The 14,684-nt window shown below is 36.4% G+C and overlaps 1 protein-coding gene across 3 annotated transcripts in view; it reads left to right on the forward strand.

The window, feature by feature from the left end:
• PXDN (peroxidasin) overlaps positions 1–14,684 on the forward strand; it is an 85,609-nt gene that overhangs the window by 31,032 nt on the left and 39,893 nt on the right. For all 3 annotated transcript variants that reach the window (XR_005955994.1, XM_041477885.1, XM_041477886.1), the window contains exons 4-8: positions 3,835–3,906; positions 11,234–11,305; positions 11,877–11,948; positions 12,422–12,591; positions 13,916–14,033. Coding sequence is in view for 2 of the 3 variants with exons in the window: in XM_041477885.1 (XP_041333819.1) it covers positions 3,835–3,906; positions 11,234–11,305; positions 11,877–11,948; positions 12,422–12,591; positions 13,916–14,033 (504 nt within the window). In the remaining variant the exon portion in view is untranslated. The remainder of the gene's footprint in view (positions 1–3,834; positions 3,907–11,233; positions 11,306–11,876; positions 11,949–12,421; positions 12,592–13,915; positions 14,034–14,684) is intronic.

Raw genomic sequence — 14,684 nt, forward strand, 5'->3', positions numbered from 1 at the left:
TTTTTTCTTTTTCCTTGGCTTCTCTGCTTTTCTGTCCTTACTCCATATACGTCAGTCTTTACTCCATATACCTCAGTCTTGACAATAAAGCTCTTTAGTAAGCTTCCCAACCTTATAATATCGATGCAAGTAAATTTGTGGAAACGTGATAGGATAATTCTTCCTAAGCCTAAAAGTTGACAGTTTATTCTCCAAGAGAGAAGATAGTTGGGAATTGACGGTAGGCACATTTTTACCATTTCAACATGTAGAATACTAGAAGATTTGGAATCAGAAATGGAAAAAATGAAGGTGAGTTAAAAAGGAAGAAGTCAGGAGGAGATATGGAAAAATATGTAATATAGGTTAGCTATTAAGAACCTTTCCAGATAAAGAGGACATGTATTAGACATTTACAGAGCAATGAGCCAGAAGATAACAAGAAGGAAGTGAAAGAGATAAAACTGGGGAATGAAATTAACTTTGTCAGCAGCATTGTATGTTTGCCTGGGTATGAAATGCATAGATGAGGAAACAGACATGAAAGTATTACCATGAGCATATGGTAAATGGTAATTGAGACTGTATGAAGTGTATAAGTTCCAGAAATGCCAACAGGGAGTATGCAAGTTTTCTTTTGTGTCTGGTGAATGAAGTAATAGTGGTAGATGATGTGTTTGAGATTAGGTCTCATTTCCTTCCGTGCCTTCTGCCGCTCTCGCTGTCTTGGTCATGTTACTTGGTCCTCTGGGCACCTCCAGTGGTCCCAGATCTCTTTTCTTTGCAATTCACGTTGCTGGTTCCACTGTCCTTCATGTTCCTGTGTAAACCTGTCTTTGGGTGTTTATTTACTTGTGAGATTTAGCACTGCAATACCTGTTACTTTTTGCCTTTTTTTCCCCTCCAGTTCCAAACAAATATATCTGAATCTTACTTTCCTTGAATCACGTGATTTTTAATATGACCCATTAAAAAAAGAAAAAAAGAACCTCCCAATAATATCCTCATAGACAGTCTAGCAGGTTTGGTAATTAAAGCTACTTTTTCCTCCCAAATTTTCTGGTAACTGATTACCTATTTTTCATTTCCTAAGTGTATGACCAGTACCTCTGATCTCTAGCAGCCTTGCTTGCATTTCTGGAAAAAATGCTCTTTTTTTTTTTTAACATTTCTAAAAATAGATATTATTAATTGTCCAAAAATAATTTAATGTCTTAATACAATATATCATTTTTTCATCTTAATCCACTGTTTATTCATCGCCTATAAAATTCTAATATTCAGTTTTGTAAGAGAGCTTTTAGGTAAATTAAATGATAAATCATTTTTTCCCTAATTGTACTACATTTGTTTTCTGATAATGTAACAGACAAATTTTGAGAATGTTTGTTAAAATTTAGCAGTGTTTACAATTTTTACTTCTATAACACTGTATGTGCATGCTACCATTTTAGAGGGACAAATTTTTTTTGTGAATGATACTTATTTGTATTTTATATTCTGTCATGTCTCTGTCCATTAGGCAAATAATTATATGTTTTTCTTTCTGTTGTCCTTAGTGAAATAGCTACACAATTAAATGGAAGTCTGGTTAACACATTTGTCATAGGACATGTAGCCCTGAGGTTGCTGGGGTTTCTGTGTGGAGGGAGGATATGGTTGACTGAGGTTGGTTGAGTTTCCTGCAGCTGAGGGTTTTCTGGTCAGAATTGAAAAAGCTCTCATTTAAAGCTGAAAATACCAAATAAAGTCTCACTGCAGTGGCTTGGTAAGAACTCCTAAAGGCTGCTCCCTTCCCTGCAGTGTGGTGGTAAAAGTCTGCAGTACTACAGCCATTATCCCAGTCTAACTCAACTCCAGTTTTCACTCTCTGCCTTCTTCTCTCTGCAGAGATTAAATAAAGGTAATATGAATGGTTGTGGTAAAATTTAAAAAAAAAATCTGATTAATTCAGATTTTTTGAATAAAATTGTTGAAATGCCAGAAAGAGATAATTAACTGAGGGCGGTTTTCAAAACTATCTAAGCCCACCTTGGTTCTCTGCTCTGACCAGAAGTTTAGTACTCAGAAATAAGAGGGATTTCCACACTGCCAAATGGAATTAAGTGCATTAAGAAAAATAAATAACACTTCGGCTGATCAGTCCTCAGATTTTTCTAAGGAGTGAAAAGGTGTGTTTAAAATTCTCAAAGGAAAATAAGATAGGAATTTAATATCAGAGAGGAAAATTAAGGAGAGAAAATTGTAATGACTGCGATCCTCAAATTAATTGGTAAATTGAGCCAAAACAAATATTTTAATACTCATGAAATATTTTTTTTTCAAATAGAATAAAAACCAGTTCCACATATAAAATCACTGTTTTAAAATTATTTTTAAAGTTTTTACAGTAATTTCACATAACAGTAATTTTTTCTGGTTTTGAGTATTTTAAAAACCTCTGAAATTTTTACTTCCATGTTACCTGTTCTTGGAATAACTCTGCTTTTTTATTCAGATGCATATCTATGTCAAAAAAGCACACAGGAATTTCTGTATATTAATGTGTTGGATTGTCAGCAAGCAGGGCATTGGAAAAGTTAATTTAGATTCAAAGGAAGGATACTACTCCTTATTGTTCCCCAAAGTTGCCATTAGTTGAATATCAAATACATACAACTTCTTTCCTTGTTAGGGCCTATTGTGAAATGTTGCCCATTGTCACATCAGTGTAAAAACTGCCACCACCTCCAGCAGAGCCAGTATTTTTTCTGTTGCACCAAAAGGAGTTTGCAACATTTCCAGTAAGTTACTGAAAACTGTAATAGAAAATCCAAAACCACTACTAATAAGATGCCTGCTAATAAAGTCATTTGTGGTACAAAGTCTCTTCATCCCCTTTCCATAGAAACCCATGCCTGATTAACTGAGTTTCAAATAACTTGTCAAATAATTGTGAAAAAGTTCTTAACCACAAACCTGTGCCTATCATAACACAAAAAGAGCGACTGATGCTGAACCCCCAAAGTATTTTCATTTGCTGCCTCCATGCAGAAACTGTAGTCATCAGCTAAACTGTGTGGTTTTTCTCCAATACGCCCTCACTAAACCATCCTTGCTGCTAAGAGCATGATGAACATGAGCACACACACTGATCCATCCTGAATTATTTTAATTCCATAAAAAAGGTATAGACAACACGTGTGATCATACTGATACTCTGCATGTGTATTCTGTTTATATTATAGAGTATCAATGGGGACCTAATGTCCATCTTCTACACAGTGATAAAACAAATATACAGTGCTGCTTTATAGATGTGATATCAATATTCTCACTTGTATTTTTTGTGAATATTCTGAAGGTGACACAGGCCTCGGAGTTACAGAAATTTCTCACTGTTTATTTTCCAAGTCAAATAAAAGACTCACTCTATCCTAATTTGAATATTTGCACCAGTATTCAGATGAGATATTTTAAAGAATACAAGAGGCTAGTGGCATCCCTGGTGTGTTCTGGTAAAGGCACTTCTAATGCAATTCTGTCCCACTGAGTTGAATTTATTTTGACTTGGCAAACCAATCAAGAAAACAAGGGACAAAAATCCAGTAAGTTGTGCCATGAGCACTGGGAAGCCCAAGTTCATCTGGGTGTTAGCCTCAGGGCCTTCAAGGCCCCAGACTTTTGTCTTTCCTGGTAGTCATTTGGGATGAAATCTCAAGGACAGAATATTTTTATGTTTTTAGTTTTTGATTTGTATTATTTTTTCTAATATGTAGTTGAAAAACTGTCTTCACGTGTCAACTTAATTCTTCTTTTCCACCTTCATGTAGCTGTTGTTTGTGTACTAATATTACTGATTGTTTCTTGTTTCAGCTATTTGTACAAGAATGAAATCCAGTCAATTGACAGGCAAGCATTTAAAGGACTTGCCTCTCTAGAACAACTGTAAGTGCCTTTTCTCTTCTGTGCTGTCATCTCCATGGTTCCCCTGCAGAGGAAAAGTGCACGCCTTGATCCGTACATCCTACCTGCATGCTCTGCACGTCTGCACTCCCTGGGTTGGGCAGAGAGCCCCATAATCATTTGCATGTGAAAAAAACACAATTGATCTCTGTGTCAAATTCCTCATTTCTATGTTTGTCTTTTATTTGTGATTTGCATTCCTGATGTCCCTATACATTGTTACATAGCTTTGACAAAGGAGAATTATTGTGGGAAATGTTGAAAACTAATGTGTATTGCTTAGAGATAGATTCTGCTTTCATTTCTGCAGGTTTTTATAATATCTCACTTCCTTTCACTGCAGCAGTTACTTTGTTTTATGCGGCATAACTAAAGCTGAATTTGCCTCTGCAAGTTCAACCCTCTTTTGTTATACTTTGAAACAAGAATAGTTTTTTTTAATAAAAACCTTGCTAAAATTTATATTAATCATTGTCACATAAAGATACAGATGTTTAAAAAATAAGGAAGTTCATCTTTTGCAATGTAGATGTTTCAGTAATGTCCTCCAGAAAGATCGATTAAAATCATACTTCTTTTCCTGTATAATGAAGAATAATTTCTACTGAAAAAGAATGAAGAATACAGTCCTAAGCATGACAAAACCAAGTTGTATTGATTCCATTAAATTCAACTATGTTTTATTTTATTATCACTATAGGAGAGACATTGAATTGCTGGCATGAGTCCAGAGAAGGGCAGTGAAGTGAGTGAAGGGGCTGGAGCACAAATCCTGTGAAGAGTAGCTGAGGGAGCTGGGTTGTTTAGTCTGGGGAAAAGGAAGCTCAGTGGAGAAACCTCATTTCTCTCTACCACTACTTGAAATGAGGTTATATGAGCTGGGGAGTGGTCTCTTCTCCCAGGTAACAAAAGGAAATGATCTGAAGTTGCACCAGGAGAGGGTTACATTGGTATTAGGAAAAATGTTTTCATGGAGAGGGTGGTAAAGCATTGAAACTGCCTTGGGAAGCAGTGGAGTCACACTTCCTGGAAGTGTTCAAGAAATGACTGGATATGGCACTTTGAGGTCATAGTTTAGTGATGAACATGATAGTGGTGCTAGGTTGATGGTTAGATTTGAAAATCCTAAATGTCTTTTCTAGCCTTAACAATTCTATTACTCTATGATCAGAAGGCATTGCTCTGCATTCATTGTGATAATGTATAGACAACGGAAAAAGCTGTAAATGTGTGGTTGTTTCACAGTTTGACTACCAAGTAACAGTAGTAAACCAATGAGTTTTGTAGTGTATAAATTGGGAGCTGAATATAAATTTTTAAACTCCTGAAAGGTGTTAGTGTATTACAAGTGTTCTGTACATACCAGTTGCCTTGTTTAAGCCTCTAATGGATATTAGTAGATACAGAGTATATATTAAATCAAATGACGCTTCATATGGGTACAAAATCATACATGCTTCTTTTAGAGTGAAATAGATGCCTTTTGAAGGAGGAGCTTCCATGTAAAACAGAAGTGTTAATTATAAAAGGTATATAAATATGTAATTTTTTTCCTTAATGCCTTTCTCTTCCTTCTCCTTTTACTCTAGAAATTATTACTGCACCATATTGACAGCAACTGGTAGGGCTTACTTGCATGCTAATAGCAATACATAATTTCTGTGTAGAATTTGGAATACGGAGGCCCCTTTATTGAATTACTGATATTTCCAAAATAACGTTCTTCCCCATGCCACAAGCCTCATATGCTGCAAGTGGCAATATTTGTCCTTTTTTCTTGTGTTCTTTTTTCCTGTTGTTCTGTGTTATTACTGAAAAACATAAACCAGTTTGGGATATTAAGACCTTCTGAATGCACTTTTCCACTATGAGGCACACACACTATGATGCCCACAGTGATGTCACACTGTATCAGCTTAATCTCAAACTTTTGAGACAACCCCATTATTCAGTATGAAATTGAGATTCAAACTCAGGGCTTGAGTCTCATCTCTAGCTGGGAAGGTTGGAAATGGAGTGTGGCCGAGTCACTGCTCATTGCCTGCCTGTGTGCCATGTCAGCACTTGCAGCTGCTGGGGAATGGGGGCAGGTACAGAATTTTAGAGCTCTTTTGCTTCTCTTCTAAACAGAGAGCTTGCCAGGAGGGAAAATAGGAACACATGAAGCCAGTGGCAGGCACAGAAATAAATTTAATGGAGAACACACTTTGAGATTTTTAGTTTAGGAGAGATTTGGCATTTATGCATCTTTAGCATAAAAATACGTTCTGACTCTACAGGGTCTGTTTTATCACATTAGCATTGGAGAAAAACTGCTAGCAAGACAAGAATTACCTTTGGCAAACAAGTTTCTAAGTGTCCTCGTTTCAGTTTTGAACTGTATTGACAGTACTAAATCAATGTTTCTGCATTTGAGGTCTCTGTGGCCGCAAGTTATTGAACACATTTTGCTACTGGTTGTGTTAACTCAGCCAAATGCTGTTCTCAGTGCTCAGCAGAGTTCTCAGAAGTAGACACTGTGGACCACATTTCAGGGAATGACTCGTTTCACAGCAATTTCTTCTACTCCAGTGAAGCAGAATTCAACTGATAGTTGCTTTTAAAAAATACCTGAACAGCAAAGTAAATACATGATTTTTGATGACTGAAGTTGTTGCCAGAAAAGAAATGTAGTTAAATGTAATTAAATTACACTAACTAAAACCTAAATGTACTGTTGCATGTATAAGGGATAAAACCCCCAAGTATTTACTGCAGCTGGCAGGTTCCTCCTTAAACCTCTGAAGCAGAATTCTTAGCTGCTGATGTAGTCAAAATAGCTTTTCCTTTGGAAATTTCTGCCAAGGGAATAAGATCTTTGAATCAGATCTTGAAACCTGGTTTTGCTAGGGTAAATTCTGAAGAAAAATTGGCAGTTTTAGGTACTTGAACGCACTGAGCTGTATATATTTCATCACCTACCTTCACACCTGTGGCTGGGCATGAAGGGAGAGAGTCAGCTGATGAAAAATAGCTGCTTAGTACCAGTTAAGACACTGTTAAATCTGCAAGACATATGTTTGGGTCTGGCACAAACAGCAGAAAGCTGCAGGAAATTTGCATTTTTTCAGAGCAGCAGCCGGAAGGCAGACAGAACACCCGAAAGGCAAGGAAGGCTGTGCCTGGGCTTGGACAGCTGCTCTGTGCCTCTGTGCCTGGGCTTGACAACTGAATCCCACCTGAAATGTCACAAATACCCTGCTGGGGAGGTAGTGGGTTTGGATCCCTAGATCTGGCTCTAAGTGGAGTCCATTTCCAGATGTGTATACATTGCTTTCCTTCCAAATAACTGTCACATTTTTGAGTTCTCAGCTTATGAGTTGTAAGAGACAAAAAGTGTACTGTCCAGTATTTAACTAATGGCATCCCCAAATATCAATGGAATTCTTTAAATCAGTTTACCTAATTCTACTTATGCATTTTCTTTTAACTTTTGTATTAATGTACTAATTTTGTTCTTTATAAGCTGTTATTAGTTATGTTGTAGTTTATGTACACATGTACATATTTAGGGGGAATTAATAGACAAAAACCTTAACTAGCATATAGTGATACAGTTTGTTATATTAAGTCCAATTACCTTAATACAGTTTTCAGTATTTGTGAAGTGTTGCTATTTACTTTCTTGTTTTATACTACAAGTTCCTGATTTTTGCATGACTCTATGCCAGATAATTAATTAATAAACAAAAAAAGGAACTCAAGAGTTATGACAGGGGCCTTGAGAAGTTAGTCCTTATTATTCTACAATAAGATCACCTAGGGACAACAAACTGGAAACAGATACTTGTCTAGCCTTATTTTAAAAGTTTTCAGTGAGGATTCCATAATCTCCTTAAGTATCCTGTTCCAATATTTTATATCATTATCGCAACATAGATTTAAATATTTTTCCTTGTGGTTAAAGGCTGCTATGTCCCTGAGCAGGGAAAGCTCTTTGACAAATGTGGAACATATATGTTTGTCCCTTCTTATTCAAATAATCAAAAGGGCAAACATGCTGTTTAAATATTCGGAACATAGATTTTACTCAGCTAGTGGGTAAGTATTTCCCCAAAGATGTGATGATGCTATTAGAAAAAGAACAATTGGCTTATTTAATAAAAGTCCTCACCTACAAAAATTACAAAGCTACATAAGATATAATCCTAAATTTAGTGCTGTGAAAAATGCCACTGGGACTGAATTTTACTTTAAACTTTTGTCCTACAAGATTAATAATAAGAAAGACAATCTTTCTTATTATTATTCTTTCTTATTCTTATAACCATGCTTATTTAATAAAATCTTCCTCTTGAGGTGTTTAATTTGGACTTCTTTTCCCTATAAGTATTTCCTTTCCTTTTATTTAATTCTAGGTAGTGAGTTTAGAATTAAAAAAGAAAGACATGTAGGTATTTAAAAATCACTCTTGTATGCCTTTTCTTTCAATTTCCATTCTGAAATTCTTTTTAATATCTAACTTATTACATGATACTACAATTTTTAGTGCTTTGTACTCTGAACACAAAAGATGCCTATAAAGATATGCCAGTGTGAGAGTATTTCCTGAATATGGTTACCTTTAAGGTGAATTTTAAGTCCAAGACATTACCATATTAATTAAAATATTAAAATATACATTTACAAAACTTTAATGTGGTACATAGAAGAAAATAATAAAAGTGATAAACCTGAGTGATAAAATGAGATTAAAGTGTAGGTCATAATGCCAAGGTTTTTTTTTTTTTATTCTCTTTACTGTAGACTTAATGCAGTCCTGTTTCTGCATCTATTTATTTTGAATTACAAATTATTTTGGCCAGATATTTAACACCTTGTTCTATTAATAAATTGCGTGATAAGTTGCTCAGGACTTTTTTAGATCATAATTTAAAGACCTGCAAAACCCAATTAACTTGTGTAGCCCAACTATTGTGAAGCAGTTAAGAGTATTTTCCAGCTGGATTTCTTGATTTGATTTTTTTAGCTGCTTTAGACAGCATGATATCTGATGAGGTATAGTTAGCTGTTAAAAGGTTCTTCAGCACCTGAATTATTGTATCTGCAATGGTGTGAGCTTGTAAACAAGGCAAGGTTTATAACAGAAATATTTTTTTAATTTCTTTGGGAAAAAAAGATGACTCGTCAGGCACACACTGATTGCATCTGTAATTCTAATAATCCTGAGTACTAAGCAGCCATTATGGGCTGCAGCTTTGAGTTTTGCAATGTATGTACTACTTAAACTATCTGAGAGATGTATTCTTTCTTTTTCTCTCTTTCTAATTTCACCCTGATTTGTGGCCCTGAAAAAGGGGTTGTGTGATTTAATGTGTCTGCTTTTACCAATGTTATTTTTGTTCAAATAAGGGTGCCTACAAATCTTGCCTTGTCAATGCCAAAAAAGTACAAGAGCTTACTTATTTGGAATATAAAGAGATGTGTTTGCAGGGTGCTCATGAGGCATAAAAATGCAAGAAGAAGTAAAAAAGTTAAAAGGAAAAAAATCACTGCTGCCTGCAAAAGAAGTAGTGTTTGTAACTTTTTTTCCAAAACAAAAAATGCTTCAGAGATAACAAACCCCATAGCTGTGCCTGGTTTTTCTCTTTGTACTCTTTCGTTGCAGTGATCCCCACCTTGCCTTGCCCCCTCCCAAATGCTGCTGATCCTGGAAGGTGGATGAGCAGAGTCCTGGCTCCTGGCAAGGGGTGCCTGCCCACCTCCTGGCTGGGCCATGCCCAGTCCTTGTTCAGTCCTTCCTCTCTGAGGTCTCTCTTCAATCTGCTGGCAAATTGCGTGAACCTTGCAGGAAATATCTGCCTTTGAGATCTGTCTTTTTAATTTAGGAGAAATCACCCTGTATTTTTAAAGGGGAGATGAAAACAGCCATCCCAGCAAGGTGATGTGGTTCTTGGTTCTTCAGGCTAACAAGACCATACTCTGTGCTCAAGACACTCTGTAGCACTGCACTGGCAGTAGGCAGGCTTGACACTCTGATGTGCTTGATCACGCCCGTGCTGATTTATTGCCTTTTTCTGTGGTCCCCATTCACTGCTCCCTGGCATCGCTCGCTGGCTCGTGCTTGCCCTGGGAGGCTGCCAGGCACGTGCCTGGCTTCCCCTGCACCCGCCTTCCAGGGCTCCCAGCAAGGGCCTGGCTGCAATCATCGCTTTTCTCTCTGCCCAGCCACCATCTGGATCAGCACGGGCCAGTCCCCATGTCCTTGTCCTTGTCATGCTGAGGGATTGGTATTTCAGGAGGTGTTGAGCTCGGAGTTGTTCTTACTGTTTTTAAATGACAGGCTTTTTTTGTTCTTCAGACCACAGTGATTTTTGTATATACACATTCTCCAGAGGTTCCTGAGTTTGTTAGAGGTCGAATACGAAACTTAAAGGGTTTTGAATGCATTTGGATATAATCAAGATCCAAAGTCTATAAATCATTTTCACAGTTTCTTGTGCCAGTCTTATCCATTACATCTTGTTTTCTCATCTGCAAGGTTCAGGGGTAGCTCCACAAAATAGTAGATGCTGGAATGATCCTGCCTTTGCAGTCCATTTTCACAATAGTTACAGGTTAATAGTCTGGTTAATTGTCTTGTTATGTTAACTTTGTCGATTTTACAGCATTAACAGCTGTGTAGATTTATTGTTGTGTAATGTTAATAGCTTGCATAAGCATCAAGAGAGCATCAAACAGCATGAGTTGCTAAGAAGCCCTTTGTCTAAAGTCAAATTAGTCAAACTTGGGTTTATATTACAGATTTGGGTTTGAGAACATTCACAGCTTTAAATGCTGTGAATGCTAGTTTGTGGACTAGAGAAGATGATTTCTCAGCATGTTTTGACATTTTCATTCATGGAAATTAAAACATTTGGCCATGAAAAATGTTATTGTGCTGGAAACTGTAAATGTTTTCTAAATTACCTCTAACATTTTTCCTATTAAAAAATAATTTTATTTTTATGATAAATTGTTTCAGGCATGCATACAATGAACATCAGAATTGGCAAAATAGGGTTCAAAGTATTATCTCCAAAGCAATGTTTGAGGTTTTTTGCTTATATATGTACACACACACACACTCAATATAGTGATCTACAAACACGTCTTTGTCATGTCTTCTATTTCTCAGATTCAAGTATGAGATTCAGATGGTAACAGAAAAAAGCTGCTACGTCACTATGGCCATTTAGATCTGTAAACATTATGGAAACAATAAGTTCTTTAAAATATTTTACCAAGAAAATTGTTTCAGTATTTTTCTTTTTGTTTAACATATTTTTAGGTATCTGCACTTTAATCAAATAGAAACGTTGGAACCTGAATCCTTTACTCATCTTCCAAAACTTGAAAGGCTGTAAGTTTGTTTTTCTTGGGGTAAGATTTAGAAGACAGCTTGCTTCTTTGTTTGAATTAAATCAAGCATTTTAAACTAAAAAATAATATTTTTATCATTGCCATAGATGGTTTTGAATTCAATTTTTTTTACTGTAACTACTACGTAGTCTTTCCAAGAGCACTTTGGCAAGGCTTACCTAGAGGCATGCAGAAGTGAGCATTGCCTGTGGTTTATTTTTCTTTTGCAAAACTACTTCCCAAAGATCTGTGATCAATGTTTGGCCTAAAATAAATGTTATGAATGAAGAACTAGACTATTTATTTAGGACCTTTTAATTTCTAGTTTGAATGCTTATGAGCTCCCTTCCTTGTAGTTACTTACTTGGCTTCTTTTTCCCCATGTGGACATACCCAAGTACACCTTGGAAGCCACTTAAAAAATACCAGACAATGAGTTGCTGAACAGGTTCAATTTTTTTCTTAAATTTCCTTTGATTTATTTATCTTGAAAACTTTCCAGAATTATGTAAATTAAATTAATGCATCACAAAATCTGAATTATTACATGCATATTTCTGTGCTTTTAACAGGTTTTTGCATAACAACAGAATAGCTCATTTGATTCCTGGAACATTTAGTCACTTAGAATCTATGAAGAGACTGTAAGTAAATTGAATTATTATTGAACTAATGAAAGCTTAAATAACCCAATTACACTGTGTCTTCTCTTGCAATATTTATCTTCCTTGTAAATGCCTTTTATGGTGTAATTGTTTTAAATATTAAATATTTTTTTTTCTTTACTGTGCTCCGGTTGTTTATGTGCATAGATTGTTTTATATCTATTTTCTTTAGTTACTGACTGAAGTTTATTTCCTATATTGGGATTATTTGTAATCATTGTCTTATAGACTAAATAATATACATAGATTGTTCTTTGGGTAGTAAAAATAACATGCATTCTTCTAATAAAAACTCCCAGAATGCCTATAAGCGAGTAAACATCACCTGTATTGCATGTTGGCTGTTGTCTGTTTCACAGATAAAGGCATTGCTCCATTTACAGAACATGTTGATCCTAGAGAAATGGCTGAGGCTTGCTAACAGAGCTGTGGCTGCTCCTTGTTTTGTGCAGGCGTTTGGACTCCAACGCTCTGCACTGCGACTGTGAGATCCTGTGGCTGGCGGAGCTGCTGAAGGCGTATGCGGAGTCGGGTAACGCTCAGGCAGCAGCCACCTGTGAGTACCCGCGGAGGATCCAGGGAAGATCGGTGGCCACAATAACACCAGAAGAATTGAACTGTGGTGGGTTTGCCACTTCCTGATGGCTTATTTTCAATGGGCTGCATGTACCTAAATTGTATTATTGGGGGGAGTTAGAATTTATTGTTGTGTTTATTAACACTGACCACCTCTGGATAATATTGGTTATTTCTAGAAATCTTTCTTTGTTCCTTTTCTGTTTTTGTGTGCTTCTGACAGGATTGATTGCTTTTACCCTTCAGCCTGTCTTTAACGAAACAAATATAATCATTTTTGAAATTTCCCCTTGAAGAACGAAAGGTGATTATCCCGAAGGAGTTTATTTTTCCCTTTTATATTTCAGTTCTGATCATAACAGGACTGTCAACTAGGGTCTATGGTGTTGCATTAATATTATTTGGTGTCATTTATTCCCTTCTATATGAGGGAAAGGAAAGAAATAAGCTTCACTGAATTTCCCCTGATGTCACAGTTCTGGCCTTTAGAATTATTTTTTGATGTAGGAATTGGTGTTGGGTCACTGAATTTTTTTTTACTCACCTATGATTAATAGGAGTTCACACAGGCGCTGGAATCCTCTGCCACTGAGGATTAACGGAAAAGCACCTTTGTAATCCTTTTGTTTGTATATATTCCTTCATCCTAGTGGTGTAAAAATTTGGCCCCGTGGGCACCCTGTGACTTGGCCGAGTACTTCTTGTGTTCTGAAATCAAAATGCAGATTTATCATCAAGCTATGGGCATTTGCCTGCCTACTCACGTAATGAAGCCAAGGTGTAAAATAAGTAAATTGTCCTTTTGGTTATGTGTTGGATATAATTCTAATCAAGAGAACTGACCATAAGCATCTACAAGGTTCTTGAAAAAAATAGGAGAAAGGGAATTCGATGCAAGAATAATGCACATGGCATCCTACCAGCCCTTTGCACATCTAAGGAACCTGAATATGGAAACTGCAGGAAGCAAGCTGTACAAATTATTCTGTGAGGCAGGCTAGGCACTGATACTTATCTAGGGGAAGTTATTTTAAATGGCACTTCTTGCTGCTTTAAAGTTTTTCCTTCATTGGCAATTTGAATCTCTGTTCAAATAAATAAAACAGCTGCTTTAGAACCTAATACACATTTGCACAATCTATTTCCAGTCTGCTGAAAGGTTCTAAGGAACAATGAAGGAGGTCAGAAATCCCACAGTCACTTTTGCACAGGGAAAAGTGCAGTTAATCCTGACTAAGCATATACATATTTTAAGGCAAAACATTTGTGAAGGATATTTTTTGCAAGATATGTGGAAATATTTTTATTTACCACTCTTTAGTAGTTTTAAAATAAGTAAGAGTTCCTTGTGTGTTTTATTGTTGATATAGAGAGGCCAAGAATTACATCAGAGCCTCAGGATGTGGACGTTACCTCAGGGAATACAGTGTACTTCACTTGCAGGGCTGAAGGCAATCCTAAACCAGAAATTATCTGGCTTCGAAACAAGTAAGTTTGAAAGAGGAAGAGAGAAACTTCTTGTAATTACATTTGCCTGTGTGTATGTACATTTCTGGGTGCATGTCCATGTGCTATGTATGGTAATATATGAAATAGTTACAGCAAAAACATGCTATAATTAAAATAAGCATATGAAGTAATGATGGCCCATAGCTTTTTTATTAATATTTCTAAACATTCAAGAGCTGGAAACTAGAAAGTATTATTACTCTAGTACTATTTGTAAGATGTTCAGCTGTAGTATACCTGCAAAGCTGCTCATACCTGTAATACTAAAGCATTTATATACAAGTACCAGGACATGTGGACATGTTTTATGTCCAGACTGTGGATTACTTAGCATTTGCATATATTTTGAGGTGGAGAAAAAGGTACTTTTTTTTAAGGACTCCAGCTGGATACAATTAAAGTTTCAGAGAACTCTTTCTGGAGCCCTAGCTCCTCAGAGATATCTTCCTCCAAGGTTGAGCTCTGTCCCAGGAGAGGAGAGAGACATGTTTCCAGCCTCCTCAAAATGATACATGGAGGGCAGGCAAGTCTTTATATCATAAGACTGTAGTGTAATTGAGGTTGGAGGAGGTCTCCAAGGTTGGAGGAGGTCTCCAGTGCAGCCTTCTGCTCAAAGCAGGATTATAGCAG

The sequence above is a fragment of the Pyrgilauda ruficollis genome, unplaced genomic scaffold, assembly GCF_017590135.1.
Source record: "Pyrgilauda ruficollis isolate IOZ18807 unplaced genomic scaffold, ASM1759013v1 scaffold42, whole genome shotgun sequence".
NCBI classification, from domain to species: Eukaryota; Metazoa; Chordata; class Aves; order Passeriformes; family Passeridae; genus Pyrgilauda; species Pyrgilauda ruficollis.